Here is a 26821-nt window from a genome sequence, read left to right on the forward strand (position 1 = left end):
ACAACTTTTCTTCAGTGTACAATGTAAATAGGGTAAATATAAAGATTTCAGGTTTATCCTTGGCTTATCTGTTGCTGAAATACTTGACATCAAATGGATATAGTATTCGTTCATTTGTTCACTTATTGTCACAATAGCCATAAAGAATTTTAAATAAGGGGATTAGTAGTGACAATTTTTTTAAAGATCATATTAACTAAAAAATATTTAGCAGTGTTTTTTCTGCTGTACTTGTGGTATTTGAATGCATCATAATGTTCAATATTTTATTCCCTAAAATGTAGATGCAGACCGTTGTCTTTTGTCTTAAAGTGTTTTACAAGTTATATTATCTGAAGATGCACAAATGGTAGGCTATTTCAGGCAAGTGACCGCAAAATTTTTGGCATTCTTCATTGGCAAAGCAACTCACTATAGTTTTTGGTTTGTAAGAATGGAATGTGACTTGAGATGAATTAAAAAACAAGAGGAGTATATGTTGGTAGAACCTTATCTCTAATCTTTTTTTAGCTGTGTTCCACTTTTCTCAAAGGACTGTTTTAATTTGTCGTAAGTCATTTTGTAGGATTGTATCTATAAATTACAGCTAACTTGAAACAAGTTATGCTATTTGTTTGTTTGTGGATGGCTATTAAAATTTAAGATGGCTTAAGCAGTTAAATAAGAAACAATGAATTATACTGCCTGTGTCATAAAAGTAGGTACCGCAACTAAAGAGAAAGGCCCACTGTTTCCTTCTTACTTTGGTCCTGTGGCCCCAAGAGTTAATGTGAGGCACAAAGTACCCATGCTGGAGGGTTGCCAACTCATTGGACAGACTGAGTACCTTCACTTTTTTCCTTTATGAGACTGTCATCCTAATTGTTTTACTGCTGAACAGACAAAAGCGGAGGAAAACCTTTAGCTGGAGGGATCTTGTTTCCTACAGTAGAACAAAGGCATCGAGATTACTTACTCTAGGCAATAAGACATTATCCACATCCACCAAATATACTGAAAAGAATGAATGAGATAACTTTCTGTATTTTCAAGTAGCTTTATACAAGAGTGTAGCGAATCCATCTGTATTCCAACTGTATTTCAAAGCAAGATTTTATTTTAAGTATAATTTCTTATTCGTATTAAAGCTTGCATAAAAATTCAACACTGATTTCTGTTCTTTGGTAAAACTGTTGAAATAGCACTTGGTTTTAAGAAAACTGAACTGCTTTTGACTATGTGCTTTTTATCATTCATAACATTTAGGTGATAATTTAATGTCTTTATCCTTCAAATCAAATTATTTTTTTTCCTATCATTTGCTTGGCTTCTTGGCTTATCAAGCTTGATTACATTTGCCTTTTCTTACTTTAAGCAATGTGGTCTGAAAGTGTGAAATAGAAAAAAAATTGATCTTCCTAAGTATATAAAGCAATATGCCAGTGTTCTGTATAAGTTTTATTTTGCATAATGGAAAATTGTAATTTTGGCTTAACATCTTTTTTTTTTTTTTGCAATGATTAGGAAATGGTGAAATGAATCAAAAGCAACTAAATAAATACTGATTAAGAAATTCTTAACTTCAAACAGAAAAAAATTTTTTTTCCTAAGGCATCTAAATGGCTATTCCAGCGTGATAGTTAGTATAAATTGCATGTAGAATGAATTCTTCTTGAAAATTAATTTTACTTTATGTTTGTTTGCGTTTCTGTTATACCATTGTAAATGTTATCGAAGAATTGAGTTGGAGGGGATTTGACACTTTTCCACCTGTACTCTGCTGCTACTAGAACTTGAACTGAGCCCGCATATCTTCACAATATTCCAACTTGACTAGAACTGTATAGTTGACATCGACTTCTCTTTTTCTTTCTGCTTGTAGTGGGTTGAAGTGTGTCCCCAGAAAAGATGTAATCAAGTCCTAACCTGAGTACCTGTGAATGTGACCTCATTTTGAAGTAGGATCAGATTTAATCAGATTGAAATGAGGTCATACTAGACTTAGTCCTATGATTGGTGCCTTTATAAAAGAGAGCAGAGGAAGATTTGGGCATAGAGGCACAGAGACATAGGGAAGAAGGCTGTGAACTACTTTCTTATAGCAGCTTGTTCACTTCTCATTTCTTTAAATGAAACTCAGGAAAACATTTCTCGTTGAAAGCCATGTAATCTACTAGACGATGTTCTTGCTTAGAAATCTAGAGGGAGTTTATCTGAAAATTTACTGATTTAATTACTTTAAGACTTTTTTCCCCCCCCCTCCTTTGAGAGGTTTTTAGTATGGTATCTTTAGACAGATGTATTTTAGACATATTAGTTGTATTCCTGTAGTCCATCCTCTAACCTATGAAAAAAACTAGGAACTCTGGAGTCATACAGATTAGGATTTTAGTCCCAACCGTTCCGTTGGGGCACGTTATGCAACAATCCCACGCCTCAGTGTGTACATGGCATGCTGACCTTCTTCTATTCCTTCACGTAGGACCATTTCGTCACTCACTATTGTCATCTTTTCTTCCCTTTTACTTTGCATTATTCTCCTGGAGTGAAAAGAAACAGTATTAAGCTTTGAACTGATGCAGACAAAGGAGAGGAGCGAATTGGCGCTTCCACATTCATTTCTTGACTCGTGCTTTCTTTCTGACCGTGGCTGTACTAGTAGGTGCTCCGTGTTTTCCTAATTGCAGACCCTGACTTACTAGTAGTTAATGAAATCAATTAATATCAGCCACCATTCAAAAAGAACTAGAATAGAATAGATACTCTCAGTTTACATTGTCCAGAATAGGATAACATTCTTTGTCACGAAGCTTCAATTTTGTGTGTGCGTGTGTTGCCCTCGTACTCATTTGGATGTGGAGTACAGTTTAAAACAAGTTCAAAAGCCAAGTAGCTAAATGAAAACAAGCTTCAGTTATTCTAAATCTGTACTCTCTCCTCAGCATGCTCTTTACTCATGGTGAGGATTGGCTACTGTCATTAAGTTAAATTGTACCAGGATATACCAGGATATATGGGAATACCTTTTATTAGTTGTCTTTTTGAGTAGCTGGTGTTGTCTTTCTGGTTGTGACTGAAAGCCTTGTAGCTCTGTGGATTTCTCTAATGATTGTGGCCTCGAAGATGGCTCTACTTATCTTTTCTTGTTCTTAGTTTGAGTCAGGTTTTACTTGCGAAAGTAAATAATCAAGGAAATATGATTGCTAACTATAGAGATTCTTAATTCTCTGCTGTAATGATAACTTCTGAGGCTAATAAGATTGTCATAAGACCCACTCCTACTGCCTGCTGAATGACCTTTACCTCAGAGGTCGTATTAGTTCATATGATAAATCCCAAGGTTTACTGAAGGCTTTAAGTAAGCTAACAACCAATCAATTTACTTTTATATAAAGTCTAAATCCCTTTCATCACTGCTCATAAAAACTAACTTGTGAAGTTTTGGTAAGTTACTTAAACTTTCTAAACCTAAAATTTCTCATCTGTAATATAAAATATGCTATTGTTAGATCTTCCTCATAGAGGTTAAAGAAATTTTTATATATTCCAGGACTTAGCATTTATTAAATCCTGGTGATGATGATATTGGTTATGTTGCTAACCACAAGATTTGACGTCAAGTATACTGACTTTCGTCTGCCCAGAGTTGGCTGTTTTCACTTGAAAATAGTGGAAGAATCTGATAAACGTTTGCTCCTCAACCAAATAAAGAGATTAAGAGTTTAGCATACCTGGGGGTTGCATTCTGTTTCTAGGCCTATATTTTGAGACTTCAATGACTTGGATCATTTCCAGAGAAGAATGACCTGAATTATGTTAAGGACATGGATTTCTTCATGTCCTTCATGAAGGAACAAAGACATAGGGGCGTGATGGCATAGTGAAATTGTAGGGTTGTCCCGTGGTACATACATTATATTTATTCTTTTCTCTTTTTGTTTCCTAAAATAAAACTGGTGTAGATTAGAAAGAAGGAAATGCTCAGTTTAACATGAGAGAAACAATCTGTTTACTCTCAGAGTTTTGAAAAATGTAATAGGCTGAATATAAGCAACTGGTCTAGTAGAAGATGGTAACATCTCTGAACCGTGTTGTTGGGGGAGAAGGGGGTTTGGTGAAGTGATGGAGTGAGCACTGAAGTCTTCTTTCATTCTGAGTTTGGATGTCTTTGCCACTTTTAAAGTCTGGGCAGCTGTAGCCAGGACTAAGAGTGAAGGTCATAGAATCAGATTTTGTAGCAGGCAAAATGGCAGGCTTTTGTGAGAGTATATATGGCAGACATGCAGATTGTGAGGCTCTCTTTCCTGTAGTTTCTTGATATTATATAATTATGTATTATAAAATATATTAAGATAATATGCAATTATGTTTTAAAAATATTATATTTTAAAGGGATAATGTGACATCCTGATGATAAGCTTGGACTTTTAAGTCAAGGAGAATTCTAGGAGAGGTTTAATATAAAAGCTCCTTTCTGAAGCCAGATTATTTAAAGATCACAGGGTTGTCTTTTCCCAGTGTAGCAAAAATCTTTATAAGCCTGTGCCACTGGGAAAGGCATCCACGGATATTTGATAGTGCTTACTTTGTAGCAGGGGAAAGATTCAGCGGGTTTGAAAATTTGCCTGATGATAATTTTATTTGATACCTCCTTCCTCATGACTAATAAATTCATCAAGGTAGGTTAGCATAATTTTTCTGACATCACAGAGTAGTTATGGGTAGTATATTCAAGTGCCAGCTATAGTGTGTTTGAAAATGTCTTATACCTTCAGACGTACTTTACAGATATATAATCAGTAAAATTTTATAACATACTCATATGTTTAAGATTTTCACTTCAGTTCCAAAGTCTAGGGCTACTGATCTCAGACTTTCTAGTATTTTGTATCTTCTGGCTTCTGTGAAGTTCAAATTTAAATTGTTGTTTCAACAATGGGATGACAGTTTGAATGTGACATATATATTCTTTTTTTTAAAGATCTTATTTATTTATTTGACAGAGATCACAAGTAGGCAGAGAGGCAGGCAGAGAGAGAAAGGGGGAAGCAGGCTCCCCACTGAGCGGGGAGTCTGATTCGGGGCTGGATCCCAGGATCCTGGGGTCATGACCTGAGCTGAAGGCAGAGGCTTAACCCACTGCGCCATGCAGGTGCCCCATAACATACATATTCTTACCTGGTGTTTTAAACATTCACTCTGACAAACAGTAGACCTGACTACCATGGCATTGCCCTGGGGAAGAGTTACTCTTAATGATAAAATGAAGACCACTCATTACACTTATTTAGTAATCATTTTGTCTAAAAGCTCCCTGGCTCTTCTCTATTATCTCCCCCAGAGTGAAATGAAACAGTCACATCTGCCATGTGAGTTGGCGCCCTCTCCACAAATTAGCAGCTAGCAGCAGGATACTGTACAAGTTTTTCTGGGCATACTCAGACACTGGCATTTCATTTTAATTTTATTAAAATTTTTTTTTTAATTTTATTATTTACTTACTTACTTGAGAGAGAGAGAGAGAGCAAGCAAGTGAGCATGAGATGGGGGAGGGTCATAGGGAGAAGCAGAGACTCCCTGCTGAGCAGGGAGCCTGATAGGGGACTTGATTCTTGGACCTCAGGATCATGACCTGAGCTGAGCTGAAGGCAGTTGCTTAACCAACGGAGCCACCCAGGCTCCTCAACATTGGCATTTTAAGTATCTTGGGAAAGTAGACGTGCTTTTACCCAGTTTATATTCTGTTTGGAATTGCCCCTGTGGTTTCAGGTGACAGTCTCCAACATTTTCAAATAAGATATGGAAGAATTAAAAAATAACGAATTTAATAGTCTATATATCACAGTTCTCTCAGAAGACTTTTGAGAAAATTTAATAGCAGGAGTATCTACAAATGTTTATCTCTTATATTGTGTCCCATTCTGTTTATTATATCTTTTAATGTGTATCTCCTCTGTTAACTTTTTTTTTCATTTTATTTATTTTTTCAGCGTAACAGTATTCATTCTTTTTGCACAACACTCTCCTCTGTTAATTTTTAAATCCACCTTCAAAGTCACACTTTAAATTATTGTACTACAGTGTACTTCTTTACTCTGAAAACCTATATACTTAGATTAGACAATCTTTTTTTTTTTTTTTTTTAAAGATTTTATTTATTTATTTGACAGAGAGAGATCACTCTCTGCCTGCCTCTCTGCCTAGTTGTGATTGCTCTCTGTCAAATAAATAAAATAGTAAAAAAAAAAGTTGAATGAAGTTATTTTGAGTTCAAGGTCTCACTTAGAACCATATAATACAGGACAATTTTTTTCTATTATCTGAGGAAAGTGATACCTGTGAGATCTCATTAGAACTGTGTCTGGTCTTGCAGAAAACATAGTCCAAATAAGTGAAACACAGTATTTTTTTCCCCTGGTTGTCCTATGTCTATTTTTATACTCATACTTATTAAAGTCTGTCACATATTCATGAAACTTCTGAAAGAGCAATACAGTTGGCAATGAAAATGGAACTAGAACAGTCTTAAATTCAAAGATGTAGACCTTAATTTTATATCACCTTTAGGTTTTTATGTATGAAACTTCTCAAAACACCTATGGTCTCTTTCATTGATCTGCCTTTTGGAGAGAGAATGAGGAGGTGTAATAACATTTTGATCTTCTGTTGGTTTTGTGGCAGACGTATTTAAAAAAAAATCTGAAATGAGAATAACTTGCCGGTAATGGACTCTGCTAATCCCGCACATGAAGGGTGTGCACCTGAGTATATGCTTGCGCGGGTGTTGAGTGTGTGTTTCAGATTAGGCAAGGCCTGCCTGAGAGGGTATTGTATAAAGTGTGTTTATATCCAGTTCCTTTTTCATTTCCCACTTCTCATGTGTTCAGCTATGGAGGACTAGAGATAGCGCAGGAGACTAGGGCATGGCTACAGAGGGAGACAGGATTGAAAGATGGAGAATTAGTATTTGTAGCCTTATCAATTAGTCCTGGTGTTTTAAATCTGACCTTGTCATTTTCCCTTGGATATTAGTGTCCACCAGATTATTTGTTAGCAACAAATTAAAGTTTGATTTTTTTTTACTCATCTTTTCATTTTCTTTCTGAAGTCCAGCTCCAGCTTTTTCCTTCTTCAGAACTTTCAGTCACTCAGTACCCTGATGCTGTTCAAAGTCTTCCACATATTGTCACATTCACACGCCCCTAGCCTGCTCTCTGCATTTCTCTGCTCCTTAATTGAGAGTTTGTGTAAAGACAGTCTTACTTGTTAGAACCCTTTCTGGGCCCCCTTATAATAACATGTATTCCCCAAATATATGTAAGTTATCCCCATGCCTACCATATTTTTATTAATCTGTATTGCAATTACTAGATTCATTTGTGGTTATCTACCTGTAGATGATAAATGTTCCATGTCAAGGAATTTGTCTGTCACAGTCATAGTGATTCCTAGTAGTTAATGTTGTGGCTGGCACTTAGTAGATCCTCACTAAATGAAGTATGCATGGATAAGATTCATATATGAATGAAAACATGGGCCACATCTTGCTTTTCTGTTTAGGAATTTTGCTGCTCTTATTTTCCAAATCCCCTTCCTCAGAAGGAGTTCTACCCTACCAATGATTCATTTCAAAATAACAAAAGTGGGGGCATATCATTTGGAATTAGAACATGGTTTAGCATTGTGACTTTCAAATATTTGCAAGCAAAGTTTAGTATTCACTGAATACTGAGAAATTTCTTTACACATAAAATTATTTTTGCATTCCAGTTTAACTTCATAGAAGTTCATTAACCTGTGGCGGTATTTGGTTTTGTTTGTCTGTTTTACTGAACCACCTTGTTTCTTCTGCTGGGAGTATGGAAGATGGCATCCGAGATGGGCATCTGTAGATTGAGTTTGGATGGATAAGTTTGATGGTGTGAAGTTTTTACTTAACATCTTTGTTGCCCCATTTATCAACCATTATCCACATCACTTAACTTCTGTTAAATGATTTCATTCTCCTAGAACAAAATTCATTTATTAGAACTCCTCAAAACCAATTCACAAATTCCATTTCACAAATTGGAACTCCTCGCCCAGGACAAGCGCTCCAAAAAGGTGAGCTGTGTCCGAGCACCCTGCAGACTCTCTAAGATGGTGATGGTGGTGCCCCAGTACTGGCAAGGATGGGGATGATGACAAAAGTTTGAAAAAAATCTTTCCTCCGCAATCCTTACCTTATTTTTTAAAGATTATATTTATTTATTTGATTTATTTATTTGAGAAAGAGAGAGAGAGATCACAGGGAGCAGTAAAGGGAGAAGCGGACTCCCTGCTGAGCAGAGAGCCTAATGCAGGACTCGATCCCAGGATCCTAGGACCCAAGCTGAAGGCAGACACTTAACTGACTGAGCCAGTCAGGTGCCCCCTCAATCCTTACTTTTAAGCAGGATTTTCCTTCTAAGGTCAGAGTTACTGTGTATGATACTATAATCTGGGAGTCAGAAAGCAGGTTAAACAGGACATTGGCCATCTTGCACTTTTCTGTGATGGGACTGAAAAACAAGAGCTTCATTGGGACTGTGAAATGGATTCATGGAAATAATCACAGGAAAGTCTTTTAAAAGTCCCTAGAAGTGGGGCACCTGGGTGGCTCAGTGGGTTAAGCCTCTGCCTTCGGCTTAGGTCATGATCCCAGGGTCCTGGGATCGAGCCCCGCATCGGGCTCTCTGCTCAGCAGGGAGCCTACTTTCCTTCCTCTCTCTCTGCCTTCCTCTCTGCCTGCTTGTGATCTCTGTCAAATAAATAAATAAAATCTTAAAAAAAAAAAAAGTCCCTAGAAGTGCTTTGGACCCAGTGAGTCCTTAGTAAATATACTTATTTTAAAATTTTTTTTGTAAGAATATGTGCAGGTTTTTGTTGTTGTTTTTGTTGATAAACTAGTGCTCACTGTTTGGTCTTTAGCAAGTAATAACTGGAAGTTGACAAATACTGGTGGTTTATCTCCAATTCCTCCTATAAACTGAGATAAACATATTATTAAGAAACATGTTGATGGAGATAGATAGAAAATAATAGGCACAATGAATAAATATGACATACAGTTGATGGATTGTTCCCTCCCCCAAAACATTACCTATTAGTAATTTTTGTGGGTTATGCATGTTTAAAAATTATTTCCATGATATTCTATCTTTTGATTTTTTTCTCTGTTTTTATTATTATTGTTCTCTTGGGACAGAAAATTACTTCTCTCAGACTGATCTATAAAATGGGAGTGTGAATACTGTACTCCTGGCAATTTCATGAAAATTCAATTAATTAAAACTATATGTGTATTAATGTATATACACATACATATTCTATATATACACATACACATTCATATATAGAGAGAGAGAGAGAAAGAGAGAGAAATTGAGGAAGCACATTCATCAGTATGCCTGACATGCTAAGATGGTAAATGTTAATTTTTTCCCACATTTCTTCTTCTTTTAGATCTGGAGTGGATTTCTTAAGACCATAGCAAATCATTAGTTGGACATGTGCTCAGGATTCAATAAATGTTTCTCTTCTTACTTCCTATTTTTATCTTACAATTCGAGTATATATTAATGCATATTTATTCAAATATAATAATATGGTCATAATGTATCTATTTATTCATTGCCATGCATTTTATGTGCCAGAAAATATCTCAGGCATCATATTATCACTTCAGGACTGAATCTGTACTGAGACACACATAATCCATTGGAGAGAAACCCTAACTACTGTTACCTTCACACAATTGTTTTGGTGTAGTTCCTCTTTTCAGTGCAATCTGACATATTCTTACATATTTTTATAGATAAAGATTCTTACGTATTTTTCTTACATATTTTTATAGGTAAACATTTCATTAGTAGGAAGAAATGAATGTTTTCTTTCCTTCTATACTTATACCTTTCCTGTATCATATCCATCATTTTTAATGGGTAAAAACAGCCATCATTTTTTTTTTTATTTTTTAAGCTCAGTGATTTGAATTGGGTAGTTAAAAATCACATAATTATATAAATTGATGCATTCTGTTCTAAATGTCTTTTAAAATCTTATAAAATAATTTAATATGAAAATTACATACATGAATGTTGGCTTAGTGATTAACTGACTGGTAAACAGGAAAGGGGATCTTAGAAGGCTTAAGGTTCTTTTGGAGACATGTTTTCATGTTCATGTTTTTGAGTATGTGACTTGTGTCTGCAACTATTATGAAAAGAATGCTTACCAGAGGTGTCTGACTTGGATCTGAATTCTAATAATAAATATCACCTTTATAAAATATTCTTTTGAAGAACTCTTTTGGTGTGTTTGGCCATATTGCTTTAATATTGATAACTGTCATGGTTTAAGAACTATTTCTCTTTACCAGTTCTGAATCTGGTACCACAAATGACAGGGAGGTTTTTTGTTGTTGTTGTTTGTTTTTTTTAATACTTTCATTCTCTCAGTGCTGGGATTAGGATAGTCAATTTATGTCCCAAGCTTGCTCTATTATTTGTCCAGTGGCTAGTAAACATTATAAATGGATATTGCAATTGGATTTTGAATCAATAACTTCAGACACTGAACCATATGTTTTAATGAGAAGCTGGATTTCCTTCCATTGGTCACATAGTATGATTAGTTTTTTTGATGATATATTAGAGTCAGAAAAGACAAATATAAGCACAAAAAGTACCATGAGGTCTTCGAATTCTATTATAGTTCATTCTTGTGAAAGTCTTGCCAAGGTCAACCATAACTCTCTGTGCTATGTTTTGTTACTTTGGGCCACTCAACAATAATTTTGAAATCATACATGAAATTTGCTCTGAATGTATTACCTATTTGAATACCTCAGTTCACTCTTAGGAGAAAGTTGTATTGATATATCTAACCCCTTAGTTGGTATTAACTGTGTGGCTTATTTCAAACATAGCTTTAGGAGCCCTCTGATGTGATGTAAACTGAACCAGAATAGTAAATTCAAATCTCTGTGGACGTGTCTGTTTTCACTAGGAATAAAAAGGAATTGTGTTCTATTTCATATGATCTTCTTACCTGAGCATGTTGAATGCTTAGTAGTCAATTCAAGAGCAGGTCTGTGATGTTATTAATAAAATATTTAAGCCAGATTTGGGAAATAATCTATATTTCACTGGAATATTCTTTTTGAAACATTTATCTTTAAATTACTTTTCTTAGGGTTGAATATGTGTATTATGACTTTCAGAATGAACTCTGATTTTGTTACTTTATTCCTGTGAAGAAATAGTGTTTTTATTTTTCCCTTGCTTCAGAGGAATAAGGTAAATCAAAGTAGTGGTCACCCTTAATAACAGATAGAGTCCTCATTTTACAAATGAACACACAAAAGCAGCCACTATTGTGTTGAAAGCCCAATTAGTTTCTTTCTTTTTCCTGAGCTCCATGGTGCTGATTATAGCATCTTGATTCTAGGCATGGTTCTTTCATTCCACTACAATATTGACATGATCCCAAGCAATGACCTAGTTAGCAATGCATTAGTCAGGGTAATAGGAGAAGAATAAATGAAACAAGATGGGATTGGGAGGGAGACAAACCATAAATGACTCTTAATCTCACAAAACAAACTGGGGGTTGCTGGGGGGAGGTGGGATTGGGAGAGGGGGAGGGGGCTATGGACACTGGGGAGGGGAGGCCAACCATAAGAGACTATGGACTCTGAAAAACAACCTGAGGGTTTTGAAGGGTCAGGGGTGGGAGGTTGGGGGAACAGGTGGTGGGTAATGGGGAGGGCACGTTTTGCATGGAGCACTGGGTGTTGTGCAAAAACAATGAATACTGTTATGCTGAAAAAAATAAATAAAATGGGAAAAAAAAGAAAAAAAATAGGTAATACATAGCAGGGCTTAGAATGGGGCTGAGCATGTGGTAAGCCCTGTGTAGATGCGAAAGGGAATAAACAAAATATTGAATAATCTAAAAAAAAAGGAAAAAAATGATATAGTGTACAGTTGTAGAACTAAGAGTAAGAATATTATCATCTGATAAGGTGGTAGAAAAGAAGATCATTGTAGTTTATGACCATTTGGGATGTTCAATATAGCAATCATATCTGGCAAGCATATGCTTAAAAAAAAACTTTTACTTATTTGTTATAATTTGTTATGGGAAGGAGGGGGGAGAGGGAGAGAGAGAGAGTGGGAGGGATTGAGATTGGATCAAAGAAAATGTAGCCACAATTTAATCACTGCTCACTCTTAACTATCTCCTAGACTGCCAACACTAGGATAATCCTGAAGATGTTGTTTAGTAGTGACATATACAATGAGGATTTTTTTACTTGGCGATGGCTGTGAGGATATTTAATTGCAGTTCTCCCTTTCTTTAGCAAGCATATCTTTTTAAACTTTTAGTTTTTTTTAATTGGCTTTATTTGTTACTCGCATATCACTTCTGATTTTTCATATAAAAGGCTGATCTATGAAATTTTAAGGTTTTTCTTCATAGTAAGTAGAAATGCCTCTTGACTTAACCAGTTTAAGGATAGTATTAGGCTGGTATTTGTGTGTGAGTGTATTTGAATTAAGTTCTTATATCAATATAAGTAAACCCCTTTTAGATTAAAAAAAACTGTGAACTTTTTTGAGTGTTATTATTCTGTAGAAGTATGTATTGACACTGGGAAGAATCCTCTAGACAACATCGTTAACACGTACTTGTGAAAGCAGTGATACATAACCAGCATGTAGTCCAGTAGAATATAAGCCCTTTAATGGTGAAAAATTTGTCCTGTTCACTTCTGTTTTTCCAGTGAGTAATAGCCATGCAGTAAATATTTATTGGAAGTAACCAAAGAAAATATAGTTAAATAAATAGACTAAGGAATGATAATTTTAAACTTATGCTTTTTGATATGTAATTTTGTGTAAAAACTTTTTATCTAATTAGAATTAAATTTTAAGAATGGAAACAAGTATCAAAAGATAGATATATGTACCATAAATGGATTTCATTTCTTTCCTAGGCAAAATAACACATGACTGGCAGTATATTATTGGTTGGCTTTGCCGACAATGGCACATTTTGCTTTTTTATATATTATTTGTATCCAACTAGACATGCTTATTTTCAGAAAATTTGAATTTTATTATATAGTATAAATTAGAAAATATATAATTCTTTTAAAATCATTTTTGTGAAAAATGTTTTCTCCATACAAGGGAGAAGATCAGTTGACATTCACAGTGGTAAAACTTTAGAGTTTTATTTTTTTATAGGTAAAGTTTGCCATTGCATCTGTATGGTGTCACCAAATTGTAGATTATGTGGTTTGAGTACTTGAACTAGTGCTTAATTTTATGTGAGGCTTGGAATATAACATAGGGAGTATGAAATACATTCTTATTATTGAAGCAAATGTCTTTTTGCTCTCACTGGCAATTTAGGTGAAATTTTAAGCAAGTAAATAGGATCATGATTTGCTTTGAGCATCTGTATTTATTTGGCTGTAACAAAAGTACTTCATTTCAGTGTCCAATGTTAGGTGACTATTCAGAGTGCCTATTTGCTACAATTTTTCTGAGAAAAATGTAGTTGAAATACATTTTAAGCTCTACGCTGTTTGTTATAGTCCTTCAGGCAGGTAGGTTCAAAAGAAACATACAAGATACCTGAGCAAGTTTTTGCTGACCTATGCAATACCTGCCTCCTAATAGGTCATATTTCAGCTCCTATATTTTTGACAAATAGCCTGGCTCTAAAAAGCTCTGTCCACGGTGCTGAAACATCTCATGATGTATGAGCATGTCTTATTGATAAATTCTAATGTCAGCCTCTGGGTGATAGTGATTCATCAGGGTGTAAAATTTGTGTTTGGGAAACACATTGAATTAGCAAGTTTGATATTTTGGATGTGTTAAAATTAACACAGTTTGTCCTTTTGTTTTAAAGAGTTCATAACAATTACCTTCCAGATTGTCAAAAACAGCAGGATTTAATTAGAAACTGTCAAAGCTAGCATAAAAGCAAATGTCTACATTAACAAATAAATTGGTATGACTACAGTGCTGGAAACGTTTACAGGCCAGTGACATGTTGATAACATGCAGCAAGTTATTGTAAGAAAAGTTAAACACTTGATTATGAGCAGGCACAACAGCAATTAACGTAGAAGCCTTATAGCTTTGTAGAGAAAATGATTTGCCTATAAAAAGTATGGCTTATTATCTTAGATGATTTTTTATTATTTCAGAATTTTTTTGTTCACAAATATATTTATTTTGCAGGATTGTAGGGTTTTTTTTGGAAATATGACTTAAAACCCTTAAAGATTTTAGTTATTTTCTCCAAGTGAAATCTTTATATTTCCTATTTTAGATTCTTTATTTAGTAATGTTTAGATGTTTAGATTCTTTATTTAGTAATGTTTTTGTCACTTCAGTGATTCTCATTTTTTAAGCTGTGTTTTTTAGGTGTTTTAAATATAGTCATAGAGAACTACACTTAATATTTTTCTTTTCTTTTCTTTTTAAAAAAATTTATTTTTTTGAGGGGGGAGAGAGGGAGAGAGGGAGAGGGGAGGGAGGGGGAGAACATGTGTGTGGTGAGGAGGGGAGAGGGAGAGAAACTTAAGCAGACTCTGCACTGAGTTCAGAGCCAGTGAGGGACTTGATATCACAACCCTGAGTTCATGACCTGAGCCAAAACGAAGAAGTGGATGTCCAGTTGATTGTGCCACCCAGATGCCCCTCTTTTCCTCTAAATTAGTTTTAGAAGCTTTTTCTTGTATTATCAAAACTTTGTTCTCAAATTTTTATTGAACTCTGGAATTATCTGATTTATGTCATTTTTGTATGGGGGTGAACCAAATAAAAGGCAAAATTTTATAAAATCGAACCTGAAAAACTTATTCTACTAATAATCCAGTATGTTTAAAGTAAAATTTTAAAATTCTAATCTTGGAAAATCCTAGTCTTCTAAAATCTAAAATTCATTGTCATTCTGGGGAAAAGAATCGTTCAGTCTGATCAGAGCAGACTTCAAGTCAGCACAACTAGGTTTGTTGCTATATAAGTATAAAAACCTCTCTCTTTTGGGTTCATGTGAAACATGTTTGGTTGTTAGATTTGCAACACAGAAAATTATTAGATTATTTGCTTATTACTACAGTGAAGCACATTAAGTGTTCAGAATCAGAGATTTGAAAAGTAGACCTAAATCATAAATCCTACCAAAAATTGGCAATATTTTTTACAAAGCAAGCAGCTTAAATCTGAGCTACTACTAATTATTAAAATGAAACTTCAAGTTCCTCAGATACTGGATTTACATTATGTGAACTTACCAATTAAATCTACTCTGAAACCTGCTTGTTAAGAAAATATTTAACTGAATGCATGATACCCTTGAGGATTTGTTTTAGTCAATAAAGGGTTAAATAGAGTGTTGTTATTGCCTTTCAGTATGGATAAAGTACTCTAAATTCATTTTTGTGCATTATAAAAATATAATTATAGAACCCAAAAAGTGCCTTAGCATTCAAAATTTCATTATGGAAAAACACTTTTAAAAATTATCATTTAAATGATACCTGATCAGATGACATTTCCCAGAAATTATTCTTTATTTAGAAACAAAAACAAGACAAAAGCAATTGATTTTAATCCAAAATGTATTTTTTTCTTATAAAAGAGGCCCACATACTCACTGTGTCTACTCTACAGAATTTGTCCATTTTATTACACCACGTGTCAATTCAAGTTACCTAGTCACTGCAAAAACTCGTGGCTAATATGTGTAATACAACACAGGAGGAGGTATTGCTCAGTTCAACTACTCTTATATACTTAAAAAAAATACAGAAATGTTTTGTCCACTTTAACTGTAGTCCAGACATAAAAGTTACATGAAAGTTCTAGAAAATGGAATTATTTTATTTGGTTGCCACAGTACCCTTTGAAGCCAGTTAATTAAAATGCTGAACTTGTACATATTTCCCTTGGTCTGGAGCAGCATTGGTGAAGCTTAAACTTCTTTCTAGAAAGCCATATTTCTCTGCTTTTTTTTATTTTTCAAGCACAGCTGCAGTCTTAGCTTTTCTTTGAAGTAGGTTTAGTTAGTTGTTTTTAGGACATATTTGTTGGCACACCTATAACCGTTGCTTTCACTTCCAGTGCTGTACTTTTTTCTTTGCCTGTTTCCCAGAGGTTGATTAGAGGAGGATAAAGCTCACTGAATGTGAAGGTTGGTTTCTGTACGTAATTCCTCATATAGCCATGTCCACCATCACAATTCATTTCTTGTGAGAGGCAACTGAAAAGACATATCACACCAATAATCCCCAAAAAGCCTCCAAGGCAGGCCATAAAGGTTGTGGTGTTACTGTTTTCATATTCTTTTCGATCAGGGTCCACACCTTTTGTGGTGACATTGACACATTGTTTTCTGGTTTTTTGATAGATGGTGGGGATATCAATACAAATTCTGTACTCAGTTGATGGGTTCAGATGAGTAAGATTATATACTTTGACATCAGATGGTATTCGAGCACTCTGGGCAGCATGGGAATGTTCAGTCTTGACAAAGGCGGTCCACTTAACACTGGATTTGAGAATTTTAGAACTTGCTTTCCAAGACACCAGAACTGAATTGGCCTGAACATCTTTTATTTTAATATTTAAGGATTCATTGTTATCCTGCGGAAAAGAACCATCCACTTTGATCATAACAGACTTCAAGTCAGCACCAACCAGGTTAGTTGCTATACAAGTATATAGACCCCCTTCTGTTGGAGTTATGTCGTTTATATCTAGTGTGCCTTCAGAATGGACATAGAACTTGTCCTTCAGAGTATTAGGTAAGAGTTTTTGACCAGAAGGTGTTATCCAGTAGATTTCGGGCTGTGGCTCTGCAGTAGCTCTGCAATGCAAGGAAACGTAGCTCCCAGATGCTAAATCCAGATTAGAAGGGAAGCTCTCAGGAGCTATAAGAGGGAGACAGATTTCCATCATTTCCCTGAAATGCACCTGCCGAACATTTTGGCCTTGGAATTCAGGTGGGTCCACGCAGAATAGTGAGTCTGGCTCCATGAATCGAATGTTAGTTTTGTTCATATTAATCCAACGGATGACGCAGTCACACCTGATGGGATTGCTGTGTATGCTGATCTCCTTGAGGTTTGGCAGAGACTCAACTGTACCATGGTAGAGGGCACTAAGGGCGTTGCTGTTGAGCATCAGTGATTCCAGCTTGGGTAGCCTGAAAAATGCATTTGGGTGAATGTAAGACAACCGTGGGTTGTTTGTAGCTTCTATTTTTCTTAAATCTGGCAGGTTATCCACAGCAAGATTGTCGATGGAAATCAGCTCAGGCATATTATTTATTCCCAACTCTTTTAAGTGTAACATATTGCTGAAATCACCCCTCCGTATTCTATTAATGGGATTTTTATTTAGATCCAAGAATTTGAGGTTTATAGCTTTCTGGAGAGCAACATGGGGCACTTTAATAAGCCTGTTGTCATAAAAAGAGATGCTTTCTAAGTTTTCAAGTCCAGCCAAGGCATTATCTGGTATTTCTGTGAGGTTTATACCAGCTATAACCAGGCTGCGAAGATTGATAAGCGGCTTAAAGTTCATGTCTTTGATTCTGATGATTGGATTTTCCCCAATCATCAGGATCTCCAGATTGGGAAGAGCATCAAACCACTTACTGTTGATCATCTGCAATCTATTTGAATTGAGATGAAGTCGAAGAAGATTATGGAGACCAATAAAGGCTCCAGGTGAAATTGTAGAAAGCAAGTTGTGATTAATATAGAGTTCTTGTAAGTTGCTCAGCCCAGACAGACATTTTTCAGGCAGCTCAGTTAGTTTGTTTTCCTCTAAATACACAGAAAGAAGCTGAGGCATCTTTTTTACATTAATATTGGTGACTGAAGATAAATTGTTTTGAGATAAGTCCAGGCCGGTGAGGTTTACTGGAAAGTCTATGGAGTATTCAATTTTTGCAATATTGTTAGTCTGTAGGAGCAGAATCTGTGTGTCAGCAGGCAATCTGGCTGGGAAATTTAAAAGACCTAAATCATTACAGTCCACTGTAGATGCTTCCATATAAATGGATCTGGGTGTAAACCAAGGTCTGATTTCACATGTACATAATTGTGGGCAATCCGCTTTTTTATCTACAGCTTGTACTAGTGTAGTGATAGCTAGGCCAAGTAGCACATGAATTCGGAGTGGCATGTCCTTCATCTTAGCTTTCTTCTTCAGAAATTTAATGGGCCCTCAAGGATTCCACAGTCACTGCTAGGAAGTTAAGTAAGACTTGATTGATAAGGAAAATAGTTGCATTTGTCAAATGATGAATGCCATAAAACTGCAGAGTTTTTCTTCATGAAAATACATGCTGATGCCACAGTTGTCTTGTCCAGAAATGTCATGCATGTTGGAAAAAAGATCACTATCTCCTTTATGATAGAATACTGATACAGTTTTCGAAGATGGAGTATGTATAGATGGTCACAGGAAATTGAGCAATTCATTTATTTAGGAGTGTAATATTCAAATCCCATGCTTGTTCAGTACTTGCAGGAATAGCAGTGTGATGCTGACTATAATAAAATGGAACATAAAAGAAAAAAGAGAAGAAGAGTTAGTCCAAAGAGGAAAAAATGCCATAATTAAATCTCCATTAATTAACTATGATTATCTTACATATGATATTGTTTAGAGTTTATGATTAATTTACTATATTTTGATGATGCTGTCCTTGTGACTGTCTCTGGTCTACACATTGGACAGGCTGAGAAATTGAATCGTTAGAAGGCTGATGTTATAGTAAATATAATGAATATGCTTCCAGAATTTTTCTTTATTTCCAACCTTCACTTGTTTATACCTGGTCATTTTGTTTATTATATTTGTCATTCTCTTTGACAATTAGTTATAGGGAAAAAGAAGAAAAACCCTTCAGAAGTGATGTCTTGCTTTTTTTCTCTTAGAGAAGAAAAATTAAATGCTTATAAGCAAATAATATTGTTAGGTTACAGTCAAATGATTTAGCCTATGGTTTCTCAGGTTCCCAGGAGACAACATTTAGAACCAAATTCTTGTTCATGCAATGAACTAGAAGTAGTGGTATTTAGCTGGATTTCCCATTTTCATTCATGTTTCTTTCCATAGTCTCCTTTGTATAAAGTGACTTGAATTTTCCAATATTTGGAAGAGACTGTCTAACTTGCCATAGATGTGCCTGCATATTGTCATTCTTTACTGAAATGCAGATTAATGTTTGACTGTTTTATTTTTCCCTGAAAATAACTTACATTCCATTAGTCACTAACAGTGAAAAAGTAACTTCATTACATCAGTAAAACAGGCACTTAAGTACTCCTTCTTTTAAATGGATACTGATGTCTTTATCACATAAAAATAAGCAATCCAAAATCAAGTTGCAGTTTCGATATGTGCCATATTTTAAAATACCACGCTAATTTTACATATACACTCCATCAATTGGACTGCTGATGAGCTCTTCCTGCAAATGTCCAGGATGGCTGGAGCCGGCCTGGATTCTTCATTCTGGGACTTTTTGCCTCCCAGCAATGGTGGTCTGCTGAATGATCGTTTTGTAAATACTGTTGACTCATTCTAAGATAAGATGGGTGTTTCAACAACAGGGATAAATATTTTTGGAGATGTAGTCTCTAGAGAGAGAGAGAGAAACATTTTTTAAGCAAAAAATTATTTTCCAAAATCAAAAAATTTGTAGTTCAAAGTCAAACCTAATTTTTCTCTTATCCTTTAAGAGATGTGATTTTTTTCTAAGGTTTTATTTTGAAGTAGTCTCTACACTCAACATGGGGCTCAAACTGCAAATCAGGAGTCACATGATCTACTGCTTGAGCCAGCCAGGTGCCCTGAGATGTGATTTTATCTGAAATCTGGATCATAAAGTTCAGATTGCTAATTATCTTGAATTAAAAGTGTCTTTGCTTTTCTTTTTTCATCACTTCATCTATTTGATGATCTAAAATTTGGGCATCAGAAGAAAGCTGGGGTGGCAATCCTTATATCAGATCAATTAGATTTTAAGCCAAAGACTATAATAAGAGATGAGGAAGGACACTATATCCTACTCAAAGGGTCTGTCCAACAAGAAGATCTAACAATTTTTAATATCTATGCCCCTAACGTGGGAGCAGCCAACTATATCAACCAATTAATAACAAAATCAAAGAAACACATCAATAATAATACAATAATAGTAGGGGACTTTAACACTCCCCTCACTGAAATGGACAGATCATACAAGCAAAAGATCAACAAGGAAATAAAGGCCTTAAATGACACACTGGACCAGATGGACATCACAGATCCATTCAGAACATTTCATCCCAAGCAACAGAATACACATTCTTCTCTAATGCACATGGAACCTTCTCCAGAATAGATCACATCCTGGGTCACAAATCAGGTCTCAACTGGTATCAAAAGATTAGGATCATTCCCTGCATATTTTCCGACCATAATGCTCTGAAGCTAGAACTCAATCACAAGAGGAAAACTGGAAAGAACCCAAATACATGGAGACTAAACAGCATCCTTCTAAAGAATGAATGGGTCAACCAGGAAATTAAAGAAGAATTGAAAAATTCATGGAAACAAATGATAATGAAAACACAGCGGTTCAAAATCTGTGGGACACAGCAAAGGCAGTCCTGAGAGGAAAATATATAGCGGTACAAGCCTTTCTCAAGAAACAAGAAAGGTCTCAAGTACACAACCTAACCCTACACGTAAAGGAGCTGGAGAAAGAACAAGAAAGAAACCCTAAACCCAGCAGGAGAAGAGAAATCATAAAGATCAGAGCAGAAATCAATGAAATAGAAACCAAAAAAACAATAGAAAAAAATCAATGAAACTAGGAGCTGGTTCTTTGAAAGAATCAATAAGATTTATTTTTATTTTTAATTGAAATATGGTTGACATACAATATTGTATTCACTTCAGGTATACAACATAGTGCTTCAACAGTTATATACATAACAAAATGCTCATCAGGATAAGTGTAGTTCTCATCTGTTGCCATACTCAGTTATTACAAATTATTGACTATATTCCTTATGTGGAACTTTTCATCTCTGTGACTGATTTACTTTATAACTGGAATTGCATACCTCTTTTTTTTTTTTTTTTAAGATTTTTTTTTTTTTTTATTTATTTATTTGACAGAGAGAGATCACAAGTAGGCAGAGAGGCAAGCAGAGAGAGTGAGAGGGAAGCAGGCTCCCTGCTGAGCAGAGAGCCCGATGCGGGACTCGATCCCAGGACCCTGAGATCATGACCTGAGCCGAAGGCAGTGGCCTAAACCACTGAGCCACCCAGGCGCCCAGGAATTGCATACCTCTTAATTCCTTTCACTTATTTCACCCATCTCCCCACTCCCCTTCCCTCTGGCAACCACCAGTATAGTCTCTGTACCTATGAGTCTATTTGTTTTTATTTGCTGTTGTTTTGCATTTGTTCTGCTTTTTAGATTTCACATATAAGTGAAATTATATGGTATCTGTCTTTCTCTGTGTGACTTAATTCACTTAGCACAATATCTTCTAGGTCTATCCACGTTGTTTGCAAATGGCAAGATTCCATTTTTTTTTTTTTTTTTTTAATGGCTAAGTCCTTTTTTGTTGTTTTGTCTCTAAACTGGACCTTCTTCTGGCTGTCTGGCTTAATCTCTTTCAAGTAGACTCTGAGCCCCTTGAGGAGCGAATCCAATACAGCTCCTTCTTCAATGAAGATTCCTGATAAATCCTTAGCCCATAGGACCCTCCACAATCTGTGGTCTCTCTTATCTTTCTCTGTATCTGTTCCTCACCTTCTGCCACTCTGCATGCAGCCTTCTCTTTGTCTGCAGTGTTTTGGGTACCTCATCTCCCTGCCTGGAATTCCTGTTTCTTTGTTGTGAGTTAACTCTTACTGTTACATCAAAGCTTAGGTCAAGCATCACCTCTCCATGAAGGTCTCTGTATAAGCCCTTCCCTCCAGCTGTCCCTGTACCTCACTGCCCTGCGCAGTGATCCCATAGCCCTAGCACATACCTCTGTCAGAATATTTACTTGATTCTCTGCCTCGCCAGGTGTTTATCTCCCTGAGATCCCAAGGCCTGCCTGCCTTTCCATTCCCAGCTCCCAGGCATGGTAATTAGAATGTAATAGATTCTCCAGAAATGTTTCCAGTGAAAGGATAAATGAATTACATTAATAAATGTATATATTCATCTTCTCTACATATAATTTAAGCAATTCATTCTGTTTAATTTACTAATTTCAGTATTCAGCTGCTTCAACTTGCATAAATCTATTGCACAGAATGTATGTTGCAATATTACTAAAATCCAAAGACTAAATTTTAGTATAATCCAAAGAAACATTGGACTTTAAAGAAAAGTCAATCTAACATTATGTCTTCAGTTTGTTCCTTAATTTTTTCAGTCAGCACTTAAATGAGTACCTTCTGTGTTCCAGTTACTGGGTTAATAGCTAGAGGTTAAAAAATGACCTGGACATGTTCTCTTCCCTCCTTAAGTTTTTAGTCTGGAGGGGGAAGCACAAGTAAACAGATGGTTACAATTCACTGTACAGCTGATATGGGAGCACATAGGAAGGATACCTGACTACAACTGAAATAGAAATCTACTTCCTCTTTCTTCCCAAAGTGAAGAAACAGCCTAAGGTACAAGGTACAAAATACATTTCTGCGTGTTCCCATAAATCAGTCAGTTGAGAACTAAGAAAGCATAACTTCTGCCAATTAATCAGTTAAATCAACTTTCACCAGTCGAGCAAAGAGAGGCCTATATCCCTATGTTATCTAGAGGATTAGAAATATTTAAGATGAAACCTTTTTTGGGGGCACATCAACCTAATAATGCCTAATAATGCCACTTTCTAGTTTGAAATTATTCTTCTCTTTTCTTAAATTTATATCTTTGTTTAATTAGAAACTCTTTTCTGACCTCATTTCATTATCTATATAACTATATGTCAGATACAACCACATTTGAACTAGATTTATTCTGGAAGCTTTTGAAAATAAGGAGAGTTGTGATAATAGTGAGCAAGGTCAAATTTTATTTCTCCAGATCTGTAGGAAGAAATTGTTAGTATGAGAAGCACAATGGAAGGTGTGGAAATTTTGCTTTTCTTCATGGTGATATTGATTTTTTTTCTCATGTCTTTGGAAACGATTATGATGCTTTCACTAATGGACTTTTTGGCATAGATTGTTTGCAGAAGAGTAAGGCAGTAATAATCTCATATAGTAGTGTTTTATGGTTTTCAAAGCCTTTTCTTATTCATTGTTTATTTTATGTTAATAATGACCTTGTTGCATTGACGGGGAGGTAACTTTAATTCTGCTTCCCCTTTTTTTAATGTAAAGGTATTTGAGACCTATCAGCCAGAGATCACACAGCTAATAAATGAGGGGTGACAGTAGAACCCAGGTTTTGTTTTTAGGCCTAGCATCTCTTTCTAATAATCCACACTGCATACATACATAGAGATGAGATGAAATAATCCTAACAAAAGGGTATTGTAGTGATTTTATTTCTCAGCAGAGCTGTCATTCCCTTGGTGTTCAGCTTTTCAAGGTTGGAAAATTAATTTTATCAACCTACTAATAGTGACTAGTGTGTGGTTCACACTAACCAAACTCACAAGGGACACAACCAAAATGCCAGTACGCTACAATGACAAATACGACTGTCAGAAGAATACGAACCCCTGAATCTGCTGGTCAGTTCTGTTGCTTTGTTATTAAAAAAAAAAAAAAAAAAGTTGGAAATACAAGTTATGGTTCTGCAATTTGCTTGTGAATATAGATAATCTGACATAAATGCTTTAGTAAAAATTATATATCACAGGAGCCAGGCCTCTTGAGTCTCATGGCCCTTGGCACAATCTTAGCTCCCAAGCCTCTGTGCTGGGAGACTTTTCCTGGATTCTACTGAATATAAAATTGTCAGACATTAGATTGTTACTCTTATCAGACATGAGATTATTTGATTATTATTCCCTCCCCAGATTATGAGATTATATTATTATGGGCTGTGTTCAATTTCCTTTTGATTTGATTATGTTAGCACATTTGATTGGTTGTTTAGTACCTAACCCAGGATCTCCAGTGTCGGGGTCATTAATCAAATATGTGCAAAATAATAACTCACAGATGTGTCTTTCTATAATTTGTATTAGATGATAGCATATAGAATAGTGATGAAAATGACTTTTTTTCTCCCCAAATAACTACCAGTAAGCAACACAACCAGAACAGAATAAAGAGAAACAGATATACCCCAAATTCTTATGGATTTTTTTCTTATTGTCTGATAGTTAAAAAGTATAAATATCACAATTGTATTACAAAGCATCCACTAGCAAAACAGAAAATGGTTTACTTTATAGGCAATGATTTGAAAACATAGCTGTTCTTTAAAGCCACATTTTAGCTTTACTGCTGAGAAAATGGTTTCTGCTGTTGGCCATTTTGGGATTTCGGCTAAATAATTATAATGGTGGTATTGATTTTAGGAGAGATTTTCTTCTTTTTATAAAATTTTTTAAAATTTTATTTTATTTTTTCAGTATTCCAAGTTTCATTGTTTATGCATCACACCCGTGCTCCATGCAATACGTGCCCTCCTTAATACCCACCACCAGGCTCTTCCAACCCCCCACCCCCCTCCAAAACCCTCATGCATCTATATATAAAATTTTTAAATTATATTAAGCTAAATATATTCCTTCAAAATAAATTGACCAATTAATCCCATTTTCATTTTTTGAGAATTTTAATGCCATGGACCCTCTCACTTTTAGCCTCTCTCCCCCTCATCTTTCCCTCTCCCATTTTAACTTTTTGAATGCATTGAAAAAAATAATAAACTTAAAAAATATTTTCAAGCTTAGAAAACTTATATCTCATGATTATTGGTTTACTTCCATAATTTCCCATATTCCATCAATATACTGGGAAATTTTTTCTTCTAAAATAAGAGTAGGAAAATTGTACTTCAAAAAATTAGTATTTCAATTTGTATTTTAAAGGTTTTAGGACCATAGCCTGCTTTGGAGCCTAGCATAGGGACTGGAGCATAAGTCTTCAATAAATATTATATTATGAATGGCTAGATATAAAGTAGATAACATATAGGCAAGGTATTTTACTTTTCTTCCTTAAAATATAGTAAATAGTTGGGGCACCTGGGTGGCTTAACTGGTATAGTGCCTGCCTTTGGCTCAGGTAATGATCCCGGGGTCCTGGGCTCAAGCCCCACATCGGTGTCTCTGCTCAGGGGGGAGCCTGTTTCTCCCTCTTCTTCTGATCCTTTCCACTGCTCATGCTCTCTCTCTCTCTCTCTCTCTCTCAAATAAATGAAAAAGTCTTTTAAAAATATGGTAAATAAGCCATATATGCTATTGTTACTAACAGTGTGTATTGTTATTAACATTGTATACACTGTCATTTACTGATTCCCCTTTTTTAGGATGAACATTCATGTGTATGGTCCTATTCTTAGGACCAGCTCAAAATTAATAAGTTTCTTTTCAGTTGTTTTTTTTTTTAAAGCAAAACTATTTCAGATCATTTTTGTACCTTCTTTTAGTTTTAATCACAACTGAATCTTTATTATATATTAAAGCAAATAAATTATAATTGACTACTATAAAACATCAGAAGATAATGTTAATGACACGTCTCTAGGAATGAAAACTGACATCTCTGGGAAATGAATTCTATAAAGCCTCTTTTAAATGACTTGAACGAATGAGTCCCAAGTTTAATGTCAGCCCTCATTAGAGCTTATCATTTATCTACTCTTTCATTTATTCTTCTATTTGTTTTTCCCTAAATATTTGCAGAGGGCCTACTGCATCAGTCAGTGTGTTTTCATTTGTAATCTTGTAAGATTTGTGAAAACTTGGAAGATTAAAGATTATTTCTCATCGATGGAATATAATTTGACAGTTAAGGCTTTTTTGTGTGGGGGGGAGTAGTGGTTGAGAAGACTTTTTAGAAAAAGTTTTAAAAGCATTTTAAGATGTGGAATTTTATTCACTTAAGAAACATTATTGAACAGCTATGTTTTGGCAGGCACTGTTGTAGATGCTGGAGAGTCAGCAATAAATCAGATGTAATATCTGCTCTCCAAGTTCTCAGTTATTGAAGGCGTGGATAGCAAAGGATGCCATACAACAGATTTGACACAATGAAAGTGTATGCGCTTCTCTGTGGATATACCCAGGAGGGGTACTTCTGCTTCTCACAGAAGCAGCCTGAATGTTCTGTGTTCTGTTATGATACTGATTTAAAAAATCAACTGACGTGTACCTGGGAAACAAGGGGCCGGGAGGGGGGAGAAGATTTAAAATCCACTGTCAGATGAATTTTTATAATGTTAAAGTACACAAAGTGTGCCTTCTTCTCTGTACCTCATTTTATGTATTATAAAGACTATAGAGCCTGAAGAAGAAAAACATTTAGATATTTAAGTTCAAAAATTAGTGGAGATAGGAAGTTGCCATGGCTACATTAAAGCCCAGTTTTTCCTTTTCTTCTATAGCAAATTGCTAGCTAAGTTCATTTGTGTAAGGAACTTAAATTCTGTTTTCCCATTATCTGACTTTATATTCCTTTGTTGTAAAACTCAATCTTTCTTCAATTCTAACTGAAGGTTCCATATCCCAAAAGTGTTCTTGAATTATACTAAATGCATTCCTGTAAAAGGGTATTCATTTTTCCTTGAGAAATATTTGTTTTCCAGTTTCTCAGAACTAATTGAT

General features: G+C 35.2%; 2 protein-coding genes across 2 annotated transcripts in view; one reads left to right on the forward strand and one right to left on the reverse strand.

Annotated features, from left to right (window-relative positions):
* Positions 1-26821, forward strand: part of IMMP2L (inner mitochondrial membrane peptidase subunit 2) — an 869268-nt gene that overhangs the window by 402971 nt on the left and 439476 nt on the right. The window lies entirely within an intron of this gene.
* Positions 15591-26821, reverse strand: part of LRRN3 (leucine rich repeat neuronal 3) — a 37449-nt gene continuing 26218 nt past the window's right edge. Inside the window, exon 2 of the mRNA XM_046021515.1 lies at positions 15591-18586. Coding sequence (XP_045877471.1) covers positions 16101-18227 — 2127 coding nt within the window. The 5' untranslated portion in view covers positions 18228-18586 and the 3' untranslated portion in view covers positions 15591-16100. The remainder of the gene's footprint in view (positions 18587-26821) is intronic.

This window comes from Meles meles, chromosome 10 (genome assembly GCF_922984935.1).
Source record: "Meles meles chromosome 10, mMelMel3.1 paternal haplotype, whole genome shotgun sequence".
Lineage (NCBI taxonomy): Eukaryota > Metazoa > Chordata > Mammalia > Carnivora > Mustelidae > Meles > Meles meles.